This window comes from Camellia sinensis, chromosome 11 (genome assembly GCF_055761805.1).
Source record: "Camellia sinensis isolate YWXY chromosome 11, ASM5576180v1, whole genome shotgun sequence".
NCBI classification, from domain to species: domain Eukaryota; kingdom Viridiplantae; phylum Streptophyta; class Magnoliopsida; order Ericales; family Theaceae; genus Camellia; species Camellia sinensis.
In genome coordinates this window covers 141329395-141348634 of record NC_138971.1, presented here as the reverse complement: position 1 = coordinate 141348634, position 19240 = coordinate 141329395, and the positions used below count along the sequence as shown (strand labels likewise).

Below are 19240 nucleotides of genomic sequence, written 5' to 3'. Positions count from 1 at the left end.
ACAAAAGTCATATTTTTGACTTTTCAAAACTAACTTTTCATAGCAATTCAAATGATGATAATGAAAATCGCCATTCTAATATTTTTTATAATAAATTTTTATTTGATCTGTAAAATCTTTGATAATTTTAAACAAGTTAAATACATTTTTTAGATAGAATACTTACAATTTTTAGGGTGAATTATCAATAAGCCTTACTTTTAAGTCTTATTAATTTATTAAGAGTTATTTGGGATGACCTAAATAAGTGTACTTTTTGTCTTTTTACTAAAAGATGTACAAAAAAGTAGAGATGTGATGTAATGAAAAAAAGATAAAAAAATGAGTTATTTTTAAATTGCCAAACTTGACCTTAGTCTCTCTCAATTTAGCTGATGGGGCTGACTTACTGATTAGTAAGTGCCCTTAATTTTTTACTAATCAGATTATAAATTCAAGCGTGAGTGAGATGCAGAACCAAGAAGAGATCATGGAAAACACAACAAATGATCAAGTGATTCTTTTGATGGATCAGCAAGATCTCAAACCACCACCACCCCAATCTTCAAAAACAGCAACAGAGCCTCCAAATTCAAATTCGAGAGAAGAACAAGATCATCAGATTCACGACCTCAAAAACCTCCCGACAAAAACAAGCACTCTTCGTCGTCTCAGCTTCTCAAAACCCAAATCCCGCCTCACCGACCAAAAATACCCACCTCTCTCTTCCAAACCCATCCTCGAATCGGAACAAGTCGATCATTTCATTTCCAATCAAAACTACCCATCTTCAACTGATGATGAAGACGAAGATGAAGATGAAGATGATGAGAGAGAAATGGTGTTTCAAGAAAAGGAAAGAAAAAGGAAGCGAAAAAAGCTCACTTGGAGAGCTTTAACCGAATGGGTATTGTTTTTCATTATATTAACTTGTTTGATTTGTTCTATTACTATTGATTCTCTCAAAAGAAAGGTCAAATGGGGATTGGAGGTCTGGAAATGGTGTGTGATGGTGATGGTGGTTTTTAGCGGCCGCCTTGTCTCAGGCTGGGTGGTGGCCTTTCTTGTTGTTCTCATCGAAAGGAACTTCATGCTCCGCGAGAAGGTCTTGTACTTCGTCTATGGACTCCGAAAGAGTTTCCAAAACTGTGCCTGGCTTGCCCTAGTTCTACTTGCTTGGACATTCATGTTCAACCCACATGTCCATAAGAACAACACCATGCTTAAGAAGATCTTCCAAGCTCTTGTAGCTGTGTTGATCGGTGCAACCATTTGGCTCATCAAGATAGTTCTCGTCAAGGTACAGTTGTTTAATTGTTAACCATTAACTTATTCAGAATGAGTAAACTATATGGGTGTCAATTGAACTAGAATGTAATTTTTTTTTTTCTTTTTATTATCCATAGTTTTTAATTTTAGAATTTGAACCCACATCAAAATTTAGGACTTGTTATGTTTTGTTTTCTTTGTTTTTTATCTTGTGTTTTGAAAAATAAAAGCATAAAAAGTTTGAAAATACTTATAATATGCACATTGTTTTCATTCTTGTATGAAAATAATTTTAAAAAATAACTTTTATAGTATTTAAAAAGTGGGTTATTTTTAGACTTTTTTAAAATAAAAATTATCTTGTCAATTTTTTTTCTTCTGGAAAATGAAAATAAAAATAAAATCAAACCGTCCTTAAATTTGATTTTTCATAAATAATTAGAGAGATAAATAATTTTATTATTTATATTCTCAATAATAGGTACTAGCTTCGTCATTTCACGTAGAGACCTATTTTGATCGGATGAAAGAAAGTGTGTTCCACCACTTCATTCTCGAGACGCTCTCTGGTCCTCCAATGGAAGAGGAAGAGGCGGTGCATGAGGAGGACATGTGCCGCCGTGGTTTGTTGAAGTCGAAGTCATTGCCGAGGAAATGGAAGGAGAGAGGGGGGAAGGAGTGGAGGACAAAGAGCTTTGGGTCAAGGAGAAGGATTGATAAGGAGAAGCTGAGGAAGCTGAGCTTGGAGACTAGGGCTTCAGCTTGGAGTGTGAAGAGGCTGGTGAACTTTGTGAGGTGTTCTGGGCTGTCAAGCATATCTAAAACTGTTGATGAGTTTGGGAAAGCTGAGTCTGAGATTAGTAATGAGTGGGAGGCTAGAAGCTGTGCCAATCGAATCTTTAAAAACGTGGCCAAGCCGGGTGCCAAGTAAGTGTAGCTCTTTTGCTCTCTTGGTTTGTTAGGGTTGCACTTCAAGATTAATGATTTAAAATAACGATATTAAAATATATATCGATATCAGTTACACAGTCATATATTGATTAATATTTGAGAGTAACTGATAGTATTAACTGATATAACATTGAATAATAGTATTGAAATGCCAAAATTCTATTATGTAATGGTTAATATTTAAAATACTAATATCCCAAAACCAAAACCCAAACCCAAAATAAATAAATAAATATCCCTTTAATAGTTTGTTTAATGAATGAAGCTTATGGTCATTTTTAGCCCATTTGGGTTCATTTTATTGATATGATTCTGTTATTTTTTTGAAGAGCAATGTTAGGTATCATGAAAAAAATTTCATGAAAATGATCATGAAAAATTTATGACCTTTGGATTACACTTAAAATAAAGCACTACACACTAATCAAGATAATCCAAGAGTCATAAATTTTTCATGACCAGTTTCATGAAAGTTTTTTCATGATCCCTATCTTTTCTCTTTTTTGAATACCTCCTTTCTATACTTTAAATCTAATGTGACATTCTAACAGTTATATTTTGACATCAGATATGACTCCATCCAATATGTCAAATACTGAGTTAACATTTGACATGAATTCAACATATCCAATTTGACATGCTTCATATTTATGTCAAATGTTGAGTTCACCCGATAAAATAATTTTATTTTTTAAAAATAATAGAATAATAAATTTGACATATCGGGTAGAGAGTTTCTATGTCAAATTGCTACCTAAGACTTTAAAAAAATTTGACACACTAAATTTTGAAAATTTAGGTGAAGATGCTCTTAGTGTGTTTCAAATAGTTCATCAAATGAAAAAATTAAATTGATGTAATATCAATAGTCACATATTTAAATTACATTTATATTTAAAAAAGACACTAAAAATTAAACAATTCAAATTAATGAAATAGGCCACAACAAGCAATCTGCGCTGTCCATCCTAAGTGCATAAACATTTTTTGGCTTTGGCTTCGTTTGGAAAGAAGAGTTGGGTTAGATTGGGTTTCAGGTTATTTTAGTTATAAAAAGATAAAATGGGATTTTTAGTCAAATAAAATAAAACATTACATTCAACTCATAATCATTACATTCTTTCTCTCACAAAAAATCAAAAAAACCAAAAAAACTCTTTTCAAATGAGGCTTTGTAGCCCCAAACTCAAAAAGTCAACCTAATTTCTGAACAATTTCTTATTATTATTTTTAATTAGCAATTTTATTTTATTTAAAAAAACAATTTTAAAAGTTAAAAAAAAAAAACTAATTCTAAATGCTTCTTCTTTCTTTTTCTTTTTTTTTTTTATGTAAAGATTTTGACATTAAAAAAAAGGGTGAATGATGATCCCCTCCCTTTAAAAAAAAAAAAAAAAAATTCAAGGGGAAGTAGAAGAAGAATAAAGAAACTTAAAGCAAAAAGTTGAGGCGCCATAATCACCACGTGGCAGAGGATAGCGCAACCATATTAATCACGTTTATCGATCATTTGTCCAGCTGGTATTTCCCACTAATGCTAGTGTTATCATTAGCAAAAATGATAATTTTTGGCGTCATTAATCTTTATCAAATGTCTTGTATGAATCTCATATTTATGTGATATATTTGATAAAAATTTTGGGATTATACTTTTAAGACTAAAATTAACCTTAATTAGTGGATATCATTTTCATTAAACTAGGCTCAACGTCACTCTGGCTCTGCTCCATGTAAAAAAAGTTATATACATAAAAGAATTGTAATTCTTATGAAATATTTTTATTACTCAAAGCATTAGTGTATATAACTTCTATGTTATCTTGGCAATTGTCCATCCAAAATTAGCTGTCTAATTGCTACATTTTTTTTAAGTACAAACATTTTTCTTTATTCTTTTGCTTCATTTTCTTAATTAATTACATGCTTGACATACTGAGAATTAAGGTCTCCTGCTATTCACTTATAAAAATCACTTTTTTTTTTTTAGTGATTTTTTTTTTTTAAATATGTTTCAAAATTTTTTATATTGTAATCTGCCTAATGTATAAAAATTTAAAAATTCAAAATTCAAAAAAAATTTGCCAAAAAAAAAAAATCGAACTATTTTTAATCTTTTTTTTAGTGATTTTTTATTTATTTTTATTTTTTTATAATTCTCTGAATTCGTCTGGTTGAGTAATCTAAAAAGTAACTTTTTAAAAAAATTTGGACAAAAAAAATATCTGGGTTCGTTTGGGAAGTAGATTGGTTTTTTGACTTTTTGATTATTTTAGTTTGGGATTAAAAAGTCTCGTTTAGAATAGACTTTTTGACTTTTTTTACTTTTGTTAAAGAAAAAATGAAATGATTGTGATTTAAATGTGATATGTGTCTTATTAGACTAAAAAGTCTATTTTATTTTTTTGTGACTTTTTTAACCAAAAACCTCCATTTTAACTTACGTCAAACGAAAGCAAAAATAGCTAATAAAAAAATCAATTCCAAACACTCATTATGTTTGATTATGTGTGACAACAGAAAACACGACCTGACTAATTCCCAAAAAAAAAAAAGGAGTGCAATTGAGTGACAATCAAGACTTCATGGAAGAGTTGTTTACTTTTGTGATAACAAAGGTGTCCACAATTAAGTGCCTTTAATTGCATTTTCTCATGATTTCATTCATTTAAATCTTATTATTTGACTTAATCCATGTCTTTTGAAACGTTCGGGGTCCATTGTTGCTTTTCATTTTGAAGAGTAAGGATTTGTTTAAGAAGTGATATTTAGTAATTTTTAAATGGGAGTTTTTTTGATAAATTCATTTTCTAAGAGTTTTATTTCATCCCACCCATATTCTTTTTTACTATTTCATTAGGTCCAATTTGCGATAAGAAGACCAAAATACCATTTTCATCTACTTATGTTCTATTTAGTTCACATTATTTTCTTATGTTTCAATAAATCCTATGGGCGACATAATTACTAAAATACCCTTAATGTGAATGTTCACACCGTCAATATAAATGTTTATATCGTCAATGTATAGGGGCCCGGCTCATGTCGATCCTCGTGGGTGCCGGGAAAAATTCAAGCCGGGCTGGGCCGGGCTGGCCTACAAGCCAAAAAAATAGGCCCGACCTAGCCCGTTGATAATATGAATATTCACATTAACAAGTTAACATCACATTGATAGGAGTGTAAAATTGGCCTGCGGCCCGTGGGTGGCCCAAAACTAGCCCGTCGCCCGGGGCGGGTCCGGGCCGGCTCGTTCACAATATGAATATTCACATTGACATATTAACATTAACATTAACATTGACAAGAGTGTAAAATTGGCCCATGACCCGTGGGCAGCCCGGGCCCGGGTCGGGGCGGGCCCGACCCGGCCCGTTGACAATGTGAATATTCACATTGACATGTTAACATTCACATTGATAGGAGTGTAAAATTAGCCTGCGTCCTGTGGTCGGCCCGAAACCCGCCTGCGGCTCGTGGGCTGCCCTGTGCGGGCCCGGCCCGACCCGTTGATAATGCAAATATTCACATTGACATGTTAACATTCACATTGATAAGAGTATAAAATTAGCCCGCGCCCCGTGGCTGCCCGAAACTAGCCCACGACCCGTGGGCGACCCGGGGCAGGCCCGGCCCGACCTGTTGACAATGTGAATATTCACATTGACATATTAACATTCACATTGATAAGAGTGTAAAATTCACTCGCGTCCCATAGGCGGCCCGGGGTGAGCCTGGTCCGGCCCGTTGACAATGTGAATATTCACATTGACATATTAACATTCACATTGATAGGAGTGTAAAATTGGCTCGTGGCCTGTAGGCAGCCCGAAGCCCGCCCGCTGCCCAGGGCGAGCCTGGCCCGGCTCGTTGACAATGTGAATATTCACATTGACATATTAACATTAACATTGATAAGAGTGTAAAATTAGCCCGTGACCCGTGGGCAGCCCGAAGCCCGGCCCCGGGCCGACACGGGCCCGGCCCGTTGACAACGTGAATATTCACATTGACATGTTAACATTCACATTGATAAGAGTGTAACATTAGCCCGTGCCCCGTGGCTGTCCGAAACACCCCCACGGCCCGTGGGCGGCCCGAGGCGGGCCCGGCCCGACCTGTTGACAATGTGAATATTCACATTGACATGTTAACATTCACATTGATAAAAGTGTAAAATTGACTCGAGTCCCATGGATGGCCCGGGGTGGCCCGGGTTTGGGTCTAGGCCTACCCCGAGCCACGGGCGAGCTTCGGGCAACGAACAAGTTTTACACTCCTATCAATGTTAATGTTAATGTTAACATGTCAATGTGAATATTCACATTGTCACGGGTCGGGTCAAGCCCGCCTCGGGCTGCGATCGGGTTTCGGGCCGCCCACGGGCTGCGGGCCAATTTTACACTCCTATCAATGTGAATGTTAACATGTCAATGTGAATATTCACATTGCCAACGGGCCGGGCCCGCCCTGGCCCGAGGTTGGGTTTCGGGCTGCCCACGGGTCACGGGCCAATTGTACACTCTTATCAATGTGAATGTTAACATGTCAATGTAAATATTCACATTGTCAATAGGCCGGGTCCAGCCTGCCCCGGGCCGCCCACAGGCCGTGGACGGGTTTCGGGCAGTCACGAGGCGCGGGCTAATTTTACACTCCTATCAATGTGCATGTTAACATGTCAATGTGAATATTCACATTGTCACGGGTCGGGCCAAGCCCGCCTCGGGCTGCGGTCGGGCTTCGGGCCGCCTACGGGCTGCGGGCCAATTTTACACTCTTATCAATGTGAATGTTAACATGTCAATGTGAATATTCATATTGTCAACGGGCCGAGCCTGGCCCGCCCCGGGCCGCGAGCGGGCTTTTTGGCCGTCCATGGGCCGCGGGCCAATTTTATACTCTTATCAATGTGAATGTTAACATGTCAATGTGAATATTCACATTGTCAATGGGCCGGACCGGGCCCGCCCCGGGCCACCCATGGCCCGCGGGCGGGTTTCGCGCCGTCACGGGACGGGGACCAATTTTACACTCCTATTAATGTGAATGTTAACATGTCAATGTGAATATTCACATTGTCAACGGGCCGAGCCGAGTCGGGCCCCCTTGGGCTGCTGTCTAGTTTTATACTCTTATCAATGTGAATGTTAACATGTCAATGTGAACATTCACATTGTGAACAGGCCGGGCCGGGCCCGCCCACGAGCTGTGGGCGGGTTTCGGGCAGCTACGAGGCACAGGCTAATTTTACACTCCTATCAATGTGAATGTTAACATGTCAATGTGAATATTCACATTGTCAACGGGCCGGGCCGAGCCCGCCCCGGGCCACGAGTGGGCTTTTGGCCGCCCATGGGCTGCGGCCCAATTTTATACTCTTATCAATGTGAATGTTAACATGTCAATGTGAATATTCACATTGTCAACGGGCCGGACCGGGCCCGCCCCGGGCCGCCTATGGGCCGCGGGCAGGTTTCGCGCCGCCACGGGACGGGGGCCAATTTTACACTCCTATTAATGTGAATTTTAACATGTCAATGTGAATATTCACATTGTCAACGGGCCGGGCCCGCCCTGGCTCGCGTGCGGGTTTCGGGCCGTCCACGGGCCAATTTACATTCCTACAAATGTGAATTTTAAAATATGAATGTTCACATCATTAAATTGCTAATCGTTGAAAAAATATTTATAAGGGTATTAAAATTAAATATAAAGGCATAAGTGTCCAAGAAAATAGTGTAAATCAAGAAAATGGACTTTATGGAATAAAACTATACATACATGGGACTAAATGGGTTAAAAAATTCCTTCATGGACTTCTTGGGTTAAAACACTTCTAAATTGGACTTATCAATAAAAATCTCTTTTTAAATTTTTTGATTAAAATATAAGATAAAAAAATGTATTGTACAAATCAAAATCATCATTTTTTAACTTTTTATAATAAAAAACGTATAAAAGTAAAGATAATAAAAAAGAAATTTTTGGTTTTTTATATTACTTTTTGTGGGAATATATTTTCTGAGTACCAACACGTGGCAAGGTGACGCCGACGTGTCAACCGAGGTGCCACGTGTCCTGGTCGTGACGCCGAGGTGATCTCGGCAAGGCCGAGGTTATCTCCGAAGATATCGGAATCCGAGATAAGTGGATAAGGGACAAGAGTCCTAGAATGAAAAGGGAACTCAACCTGGTTGAGGGACAAGAGTCCTAGAATGAGAGAAGACTTCAGTTTGTTTTAAGATAAGACTCTTAGAGAGTTTATCCTAGTCTTACTGGGAGTCCAAGATTAGTAGTAATCTTGAGTCCATAGAAGTTAGGCTTCTATTGGGATTAGGTTTATGTTGGCTATAAAAGAGAGGCACCCTCATAGGTCTAAAGTATGCTTTTGATACTCAAGCTAGTGAGTTTAGCACTTGATTTATCTTTGAGAAATATACTGACTTGATCGTCGGAGTGCCCCCGGGTGGTTGAACTATCGCCGGAGACTTCTCTTTCTGTTGCAGGTTAACTAAAGGCCATCTATTCTGCCAGTGCTTTTCCAGCTGATTACTAGGCGGGCAGTGTGGTCAGAAAATCACTCACACAATTTGGCGCCGTCTGTGGGAAAGAAAGAAGAATAGATGGCCAATGACGGACAGAAGGATCAGATTAGAGACAACGCTCCTGCTGGGCGTCGGAGACCTATCGATCTCGACGCTGAAGGGGACACTAGCAACACAGAAACTCGTGACCAGAGTCATGGAGTGAAAGACGCTAGCCAGGAAGGTGACGCACCAAAGACAACAGATCGAAGCGGATACTACAACGAAGATGACCTCCGGGTATGGAAGGATAGATACCTGCGGAGGAACGAAGACCCTTCCAGAAGGGATGCAAAGACAGGTGGCATGACCGCTCCCAAGGAGATAACATTCAAGTATAGAAGAACTCATCCTGAGTGAACAGATCCCGGATTCCAGATCCTGGATCCCGGATCCGAGAAGACATGATCTCAACCTAGACAAGTAGGCCCGAGAAAACGAGAGCTCAACCTAAGTGAGCAGATCCCGGATTCCAGATCCTGGATCCCGGATCCGAGAAGACATGATCTCGGCCTAGATGAGTAGGTCCGAGAAGAGAAGAGCTCAACCTGAGTGAGCAGATCCAAGATTCTAGCAGACAAGATCTCGGCACTTAAGTCCAAAAAGAGAAGAGCACAATGAGCAGATCTTAGATCCCAGAAGATAAAAAGGAAACACACAAGATCAGACTAAAGTTGGCCAGAATTGATAAGTATGCTAGGGCCGAGGAGGACATGTCGGAAACAAAGGCGTCAGAACAAAGAAAAGAGAAACGGCTCGTCGATGCGAGGCCAAAAATCAAACTCAGGTTGGAGCCAAGTAAGATCAATAGAGAAACCAAGGCCGACAACCTCAGCTTGAATTCAACCTCGGCGACAAGGTCAAAGCTACATGTATGATGAGAACCCAAGTGGATTTTAAGTTCACACTGGGGGGGCAAAGAGAAAAAGAATGCGTTTACCACTTGTTAAAATTAGTAGCAATTTACATGTTGGTTAAACCGATGTGATGCTTAACGCTTGTTGAAATTTGTAGCAATTTACAAGTTGAAGTTAAGCCGAGATAATTGTTTATCTTCACTTGTTGAAATTTGTAACAATTTACAAGTTAAAGTTAAACCGAAGTAATGCTTAACGCTTGTTGAAATTTGTAGCAATTTACAAGTTGAAGTTAAGCCGAGATAATTGTTTATCTTCGCTTGTTGAAATTTGTAGCAATTTACAAGTTGAAGTTAAACCGAAGTAATGCTTAACACTTGTTGAAATTTGTAGCAATTTACAAATTGAAGTTAAGCCGAGATAATTGCTTATCTTCGTTTATTGAAATTTGTAGCAATTTACAAGTTGAAGTTAAGCCGAGATCATTGTTGACCTTCACTTGTTGAAATTTGTAGCAATTTACAAGTTGAAGTTAAGCCGAGATCATTGTTTACCTTCACTTGTTGAAATTTGTAGCAATTTACATGTTGAAGTTAAACCGAAGTAATGCTTAACACTTATTAAAATTTGTAGCAATTTACAAGTTGAAGTTAAGTCGAGATAATTGTTTATCTTCACTTGTTGAAATTTGTAGCAATTTACAAGTTGAAGTTAAGCCGAGATCATTGTTTACCTTCACTTGTTGAAATTTGTAGCAATTTATAAGTTGAAGTTAAGCCGATATATATTGTTTAACACTTGTGAAAATTTGTAGCAATTTACAAGTAGATCATTGTTTAGCACTTGTTATAACTTAAGAAAAGTTTACAAAGTTGAGATTAAACTAATATATGTTTTTGTTGAAATTTGTAAGCAATTTACAGGACAAGTACTTGCCGAAGTAAAACGTCAGGTGGCATAACTGAGGTGTGTCACCCCGAGAAGATTGCACAAAGAAGGAAAAGTACATAAGATATGCAAAATATTCTAAGTATAGAATCATGCAAGAGCAGTTAGAAGAAGATCAAAACAGAATTCATGGTAATTGACACGCCCTTGCCATACAATATCATCTTGGGAAGGCCATGGTTGCATGCAATGGGGGCAGTTCCCTCAACATTGCACCAACTACTGCGGTTCCCAATAGAACATGGGATTGAAGAAGTCAGAGGGGATCAACTGCAGGCGGAGAATTGCTCCATGTCAGCAATGAAATCCACCTGCAGCATTCGAGAACCAGAGAAGGCAGAGATTGAAAACGAGGACATAGAGGTCGTAGATAATGTCGGCAAGAAGCCAGCTGAGAAAAGTGAAGAGACACTGAGGAAAATCCTCGTCCAGGAGGGGGATGAAGAACGCTTCTTTCTTCTCGGCTCAGGCTTAACCGAAAAAGAAGAAAGAGAATTGGGAGCTTTTTTGAGAGCAAACATTGAGGTATTTGCTTGGACACCTTACGAAATGCCTGGCATTGACCCCGAGGTCACTTGCCACCAATTGAACGTCGACAGGTCGGCCAAACCTTTAATCCAACAAGCAAGAGGACCGATGCTGATGCACGTCGAAGCAATAGAGGAAGAAGTAGACTTCTGGAGCCCAGGGCCATCCAGGAAGTCAATTACCCGACATGGCTATCAAATACAGTGGAAGAATGAATGATAATCAAGGAGCAAGGAATGTTAACATTGGCCAACAACAGACATTTTTCAGAAGCAAAAAAAGGTTACATATGCAAAGAAAATAAAAGTACAAAGATGAAGACCCTAAGAACTAGGGACTAGGGTAAGAACGTCGGACTAACCTACTTCAACGGTTGACGGTGGTTCAGCATTGACAGTCAGCTGGGAGAGCTTCTCTACCATTATCTCGACAACAATTTTAAGAAGGGACGTGGTTCTAAGACTATAAAGAAAATAGAAAAGAAAGCAAGAATCTGGAAAAAGACACAGAAAACAAAAACAAGAATGTAATTCGTAATCAAGAATGGTGATGAAGCTATCAGGAAATCAAGACAAAAATATTGTACAAGTGTGTCAAGCCAAGAACAGTGGCAGAAATCAACAGATGTGTGAACAGTGTGTATTCAAGAAGGTGATTTGGAAACAACGGGTAAAATAACAATAGTGATTAACAATGAAGCAGAACTTCTTGGAAAGCAACAAGAAATAAAACCAGGAAGAACAGTGGCTTACCAGAAAAAGAGAAGCCGGAATGAGAATTGCCGAAGTCTGACGACAATGACAGAATGACGTAAGCTTCACCGAAGGAGAGGAACGAAGACAGTTGCAGAAGCTTGAAAGCTTGGAACAATGACGGATTTAAGCAAAAGAACTAGAAAGAGAAAAAGCCAAAGGATTGAATGAAAAAAGAGAAAAATAGTCAAGAAGACGACAAAGTTCAAGAATAAAGCCAAGTACACAGGCACTAAGTAAATATGTGAAGAACAAGAAAGTAATGACCCAGATACGATGCTAGCAACAGAAAGCGGATATGACAAGAACAGTGACAGGCATTCAAATAATTCAAAACTTAAAGACAGACGAAAATAGAAGGCAACAGATGGCAAGTAAACAGATTCAGAAGAGTTATGAAAGATCAAGCTTAATAGCAAGAAAAGAGTTTATAAACCTACCAAGTGAAATGAACACCGATATGAAAATCGCCGAAGTCAAATAGATGACTGGAAATCGGGAACTCACCAGAGAGTGTGAGTGGAGCAGTTGCAAAGCTCTTGGAGTTTACGAATTAATGAAACCAGAACCTCGGCTAGGAGGTGCGATTTCAAGCAGCTTGGAAAGCATGAAACTTGATTCTTGACACCAGTGGACAACAAAGTCCAGGGAACTTTGAGGTCGACAAGTTTGATCTCGGACAGAGGGGCACAGATGAATGAACAGTGTAGGTTCCATCACCTCAGAATGTCGAGGTAATAGAACCTAGGGGGCAGTTGTGGGGATATATTTTCTGAGTACCAACACGTGGCAAGGTAACGCCGACGTGTCAGCCGAGGTGCCACGTGTCCTGGTTGTGACGCCGAGGTGATCTCGGCAAGGCCGAGGTTATCTCCGAAGATATCGCAATCCGAGATAAGTGGATAAGGGACAAGAGTCCTAGAATGAAAAGGGAACTCAACCTGGATGAGGGACAAGAGTCTTAGAATGATAGAAGACTTCAGTTTGTATTAAGATAAGACTCTTAGAGAGTTTATCCTAGTCTTACTGGGAGTCCAAGATTAGCAGTAATCCTGAGTCCATAGAAGTTAGGCTTCTATTGGGACTAGGTTTATGTTGGCTATAAAAGAGAGGCACCCCCATAGGTCTAAGGTATGCTTTTGATACTCAAGCTAGTGAGTTTAGCACTTGATTTATCTTTGAGAGATATACTGACTTGATCGTCGGAGTGCCCCTGGGTGGTTGAACCACCGCCGGAGACTTCTCTTTCTGTTGCAGGTTAACTAGAGGCCATCTATTCTGCCAGTGCTTTTCCAGCTGATTACTAGGCAGGCAGTGTGGTCAGAAAATCACTCACACACTCTTTAACTTTTTTATGACATTGAACTTCTATTTTTTACTAAAATACTTTCTTCCTAAAAGCACCCTGAAGTACTTGTTACTCATCAAAATCAATCTCCTCTACAATAATAAGTGAGAAGTTATTTGGTAGTCCTGAGTGCGGCCGTATAATACCCTAAATGTGTTGTGATTGGTAAAAGAAAAATATTTATAATTTTGTATTGAACAATTGAGAAACAAGATATAATGCTTCTGAATCACGAAATAATTCTTCAAAATAAGCTGACACTTGTCTGTAAAGTTTTCACAAAAGAGAAAATAAAAAAAAATGTTAAAAAATTTAATGGGCATTTAACGTTTGACTTTAGCGATTATTTAATTTTTTTATTGTCTTTTTAGTCTAACACATTTGAAAAGTTAAGAAAAAGTTGATGAACACAAAATCAATTACAGAATTAGGCACAACTCTCTTACATAAAATGAATCACGCACGTTATTTGAGATGATCGTGTTTGATTTTGTGTTTAATTGTGTAAATAAAATAACCAAAGTCTATTTTAACAGGTATATTGAGGAGGAGGACCTGATGAGATTCTTGAAGAGGGTTGAAATTCATACTATATTTCCCCTTTTTGAAGGAGCCCTTGAGACTGGAAGGATTACAAAATCTTCTTTTAGAAACTGGGTGGTAAGCAATAAGTTCAAAAAAATTTGTTTTTTAATTTCTTATTTTGTTGATTTGTATGTATGTTTGTTTCATGGCAGTCTGTTTTCGTTATAACATAACAACTTAAAAGTGTTTCAGATATTTTAAATCAGAAACAATTCGTCAACCAAATTTTCATTTATTTTATTTTCAAAATTAAAAAATAAAGGGCAAATTACATATACCCCTCGAGGTTTGGCCAAATTACAAATACCCCCTGAGGTTTGAGAAATTATAAATTTCCCCCTGAATGCTATATTTGCATAACAAATTAGGGGGTAATTTGTTATGAAATTTAAATCTCAGGGAGCAAATTGTTATGAAAATACAAACATTAAGGGACGGGATGTAATTTCCGAAACCTCAGGGGAATATCTATAATTTAGCCAAACCTCAAGGGAGGTATATGTAATTTGCCCAAAAATGTTAAAAATAAATAAAACAATACCAAATTCACTCAGATTTTCAAATTGAATATAAACAAAGAGAACAACATTATGGATGTATCAAGGCAAAATTACATATCAGAGAATGAGAAAAATTAATTATTAATTAATGATAAATATTAATAATTAAAATTATAAATTTCTCAACCAATGTATAATAATTTTTAAAAATTACCACTGAATATTAATTTCCCATACAACAATGATTCATCCCCCTTTTCCTCCCACCCCCTTTGACTCCCTCTCTCTCTCATTGGTTACATTTTCTTTTTCTTTTTCTTTTTTTTCCTGCTCCTCCAATCACCACCCGCCACGTGGCAAAGGGGGGGTGAGGGGGTGACCCCCAAAAAGGGGTCCCAAGCATTATTCTTTCCCATATATCAATAACAAACGTGTCAATCCCTATGTAACAAGTACGAATGCTAAACTGAAAAATTTGGGATTGACATAATAGTATTTATAAGTTAATTAATTGGTTTATTTACTTAAAAAAATTAATTATTAGTGGTTGATTGTAATCTTAAATTATAATTTATTTTGATTTTTCATCTTATTTGGTATAAAAAAAAAAAAGGTAAGATTTTCTAAATTACAATTTGTAATTTTTTGTGAAACTTATTTAAAATCTTTAAATACGTATAGATAAAAGAGTCTCATCTCTTTTTATTTAACATTCCATTTGTTTGGGGAAAAAAGAATTTTCAGACATTCCACACAATGTAAAATAAAAATCCACCACAACTATTTTTTGTAGTTAATGCCAAAAAAAAAAAAAAAACCTTAATTATAGGTACCATTCAGTGTGGTTGGTTTTAATTTTCTAAATTCAATTTTCTGAAAATTGAATTTTTTATTTTTGGTATTTTTTTTAGTAAATATTTTTAAAATTTTAAGCAATTTTTTTTACTTTTTTAGATGTACCTTACTTAAAATATCTAAAAAGTAAATATTTGTAAAAAAATATTTAAAAAAATAATAAATACACAAGAATACAAAAAATATACTAAATTCTTGTATTTTTTTTTGTATTTTTGGTATTTAGTGAATTTTTTAAAAAAAATTCATAAATATTATATTTTTCAAGTATATTTATGTTAGGTGTATCTAAAAAAAAATTTAAAAAAAAATTGCTTAGAATATTAAAAAAGTTCAGTAAAAATTAAAAAAAAATATGAAAAATAGAAAATTTTAATTTTTTAAAGAGTGAATCCTAAAAATTCAAACTAAACAAGCGGATTTTTTTTTTGGAAATATTAAACGAACCTTAATTATATATTTACATAACAAATAAGGTTATGTAACCAATTATTATTTAACCAAATAAGTTCAACTTTTTTTAAAAAAAATTCCCTTTAAATGGGGTAGCCTAGTTGGTCAGGGGGCATACTCTTTACATGCTCAACTCAAGTTTAACCGGTGTCCGTCCTTTTTCGTTACTTGGATCATGTGATTAAATTTATAAATTATCAAAAACTACATCAATCAAATTTTAAATATTTTAAATTAAAATAATCTAAAAAGCTATATAAATCTAAAGCAGCGATGCTACCTCCACCAAATTTTAGCTCTCCCAAATTGTTTAAATTTGTACATGCCGATTGTCCAGCCGATCATTTGAAAACAAAGGTGACAATCGCGGTTGACAAAGGTTGCATTAGTTGTTCTGGCGGTTACTCAGGCGGTCATCCGATTTACAAAATTCAGGCAATTTGGGCAAATTTAAATTCAATGTATTAATCATTTTTCGTAAATCTAATACCAAATGAGGCTATTGGAAACTGATTAATGAATGAATTTGGATTTGTAATTGATGATGATGGTGATGATGACAGGTAACAGCATTTGTAGAAAGAAAGCTGCTAGCATGTTCATTAAACGACACAAAAACAGCAGTGCATCAACTTCACAAGCTAGCAAGTGCGATGGTGAGTATTATCATAGTTGTTGTGTTCGTGTTGGTAATGGGTTTGGCAACAACTAATGTGATATTCTTAGTAAGCTCTCAACTCTTACTCCTGGGATTCATGTTCCAAAACACTTGCAAGACCATTTTTGAATCCATTATCTTTGTCTTCGTCATGCATCCCTTCGACATCGGAGATCGTTGTGTCATCGATGGTGTCCAGGTAACACTCATCTCAACAAATATATATAAATTTGCTTCTGTTTCCTTTTTGTTTTTTTTTTTTTTCTTCGTGTTTTTGGACATGCGTGACACCTAAAAAAATAATAAGAAAAAACAACAATGTTAGGTATCATGAAAAATCTTTCATGAAAATGATCATGAAAGATTTGTGACTTTTGGATTAGACTTAGAATAAAGCACCACACACTAATCAAGGTAATCTAAGGGTCACAAATCTTTCATGATCATTTTCATGAAAGACTTTTTATGATCTCTAACATTTCTCAAGAAAAAAACTCAAGATTTAATTCTGGTAATAAAATATGTATTGAATTTTTAATTTTGTTAATTTAATAATTTTAAGTTTTTGATTTGTTTTAAATCTAAATCATCTGTTTATTTACGTTAGATAAAACTAATAAAAAATAATAATATTTTAATCATTTTAGTCATTATACTCCTGCCTGCTTGGGAGAAACTTTTCCTGGTAGCTAAAAAGGTCAAAATATCACATCATGTATATCAGTTAATCATTGTTTCTCTCACAACTATCTATTTAACGAAAAAAAAATTATTCCAATTTTTTTATCTCATAAAAAAGGCCAAAAAAAAAAAAAAAAAAAAAGCCAAGTTCTCAAACAGATTCTCAATGTAGGTGTATGAAAAATATTTAAAATATCTTTTTCTATTGAATTTAGTAACTAAAATACTAATTTTCCATCAGTTTTAATAAATGGAAACAAATCTAAGAAATTAAGGTTTAAATTGACAAAATTAAAAATTAAAAATATATTTTATTACAAAGGTCAAACCCTAAGACCTTTTTCTTTTCTTTTTTGTAATTTTCTCAAAAAAATATTTGAAAAAATGCACTTATTTTATATGGATTTTATTTTGTGTGCCAAAATAATTTTTTAAAATTTAGAGAAAAAAAAAATTATCAAGCATTTCTTAAGACTTATTTGGTGTAATTTCTTATAAATTGAAAATTGATAATAAAAAATATAAGCTAAAATCACATTTGGGTAAATTTTACCAATGGCCTTTGTAATTTTCTCTGAATTGTAATTTGGTCCTTTCATTTCAATTACAACATATTTATCCTATAATTTCACTTTTTGTATTAAATAAGGACAATAGATGACAAATGTTAAACTTTCGATGAAAAATAATCATATGCACCGCACGTGATCAACTACGGTTAAGAACAAAAATAGAATTTTACATGAACCTTAACCCATTGGGGTCACTCGCAATTATATAATTTAATTTTTATTTTGAAGATTTAGAACCATAACATTTATTTATTTTCCTATATATATATATAGATGGTGGTGGAAGAGATGAACATATTGACGACAGTGTTCCTAAGATATGACAAGGAGAAAATTTACTACCCAAATTCAGTTCTACTCACTAAACCCATCAGCAACTTCCGTAGAAGTCCTGAAATGGGTGATACTGTTACTTTCTCCGTTGACATGTCTACTTCTTTGGACTCCATTGCTGCTCTTAAGAAGTCCATTCAATTGTAAGCGTTCTCTCTTTCATATATATACATATATATATATATATATATATCATTCTCATTACACAAACCAATTGATATTGATGATAATGGTAAGTTTTATATAGTAACAACCCATTACATGAACCCCTAATTTTGATCTCATAAATTGAGTTTGTGTGTAAAACTGGGGTTTTGATTTGTGTATTATTTAGGTGTACCTTAAAAGATAACTCTAAATAATTTAATAGAGCGTACTGAGAAATTAGACGCACTTAAAAAAAAACTTTTAGATACAAATAAAATCCCCATACATTTTAGGCTAACACTATTTTATTGATTTGAACTTGAAACCTCTTTACTAGTCCTATATACCACTCTTGACTAGGGATGGACAAACACCGAACCGGATTGGACCTGGTTCAGGTCAAGTCTGGACCAGACTTGTGCTTTTTTGTTTTTTTTTATATATTAAAAATTGGGCTTTATTTATTTTATTATTGGGCCATCTGGTGTACCAAACGAGTTTAATGACTTTTTTGTTTCTAAACTAAAATTTCCAGAAAACCAAATTTAAAAACTAGTGATAAAATGAAGACAATAAATTAATCTGATGCCTATATTATTACAATGGGTTGGTGCAGATACATAGAGAGCAAACCGAAGTATTGGAATCCAAAGCACACAGTGATAGTGACAGGGATACAGAACATGAACAAGATGACAATGGCTCTGTGTGTTCTACACACAATCAACCACCAGAACTATGGTGAGAGGACCAGTAGGATATCAGAACTCATCATGGAATTGAAGAAAATGTTTGAGAACCTTGGTATCAAGTATCATCTTCTTCCTCAAGAGCTCCATATCACCCAACTCAATATGATGCCATTACACTCTTGATTTTGATTTTGCCTTCTTTTTTATGATGCCATTATATTATGTTACTTTTTTGTTTCTTCCTTTCCCCACTGTCTTATATATGGTTTTATGCACTTAATTTGTGTGTTATTTTTCAGACTACTATGCCAAAGCATTTCCTCTCATGATGAGGAAAGTGTGAAATTTGATCATCTTTTATTGTTGAGAAGTTAACAGATTGAGAAATTAGTGAAAAACAAAGTATTAAAATTGTTGTATATTTTGTACAAAAAAAAAAAAAAAAAAAAAAAATCTGATCCTTGGCAGTGATTGAAAAGAAAAGAGGGCTAATAGTCCTGCTACTATAATATATATATATATATATTTGTCATGAAAAATGTCGTCGC

General features: G+C 35.6%; 1 protein-coding gene across 1 annotated transcript; it reads left to right on the top strand.

Moving 5' to 3' along the window:
• Positions 1 to 402: 402 nt before the first annotated feature.
• Positions 403 to 19045, top strand: LOC114318195 (mechanosensitive ion channel protein 10). The gene is made up of 6 exons (XM_028265056.2): positions 403 to 1279; positions 1730 to 2175; positions 13753 to 13876; positions 16173 to 16466; positions 17794 to 17996; positions 18617 to 19045. The coding sequence occupies exons 1-6, from the start codon at positions 449 to 451 to the stop codon at positions 18873 to 18875; spliced, it is 2157 nt and encodes a 718-aa protein (XP_028120857.2). The 5' UTR covers positions 403 to 448; the 3' UTR covers positions 18876 to 19045.
• The last annotated feature ends 195 nt before the right edge of the window (positions 19046 to 19240 follow it).

Excerpts from the sequence above, each read along its gene's own strand:
- LOC114318195 (XM_028265056.2), top strand. The coding sequence starts at position 449 with ATGCAGAACCAAGAAGAGATCATGGAAAACACAACAAATGATCAAGTG. Across the intron at positions 1,280-1,729 it reads TCAAGATAGTTCTCGTCAAG|GTACTAGCTTCGTCATTTCA; the intron begins GTACAGTTGTTT and ends TCTCAATAATAG. Across the intron at positions 2,176-13,752 it reads GTGGCCAAGCCGGGTGCCAA|GTATATTGAGGAGGAGGACC; the intron begins GTAAGTGTAGCT and ends CTATTTTAACAG.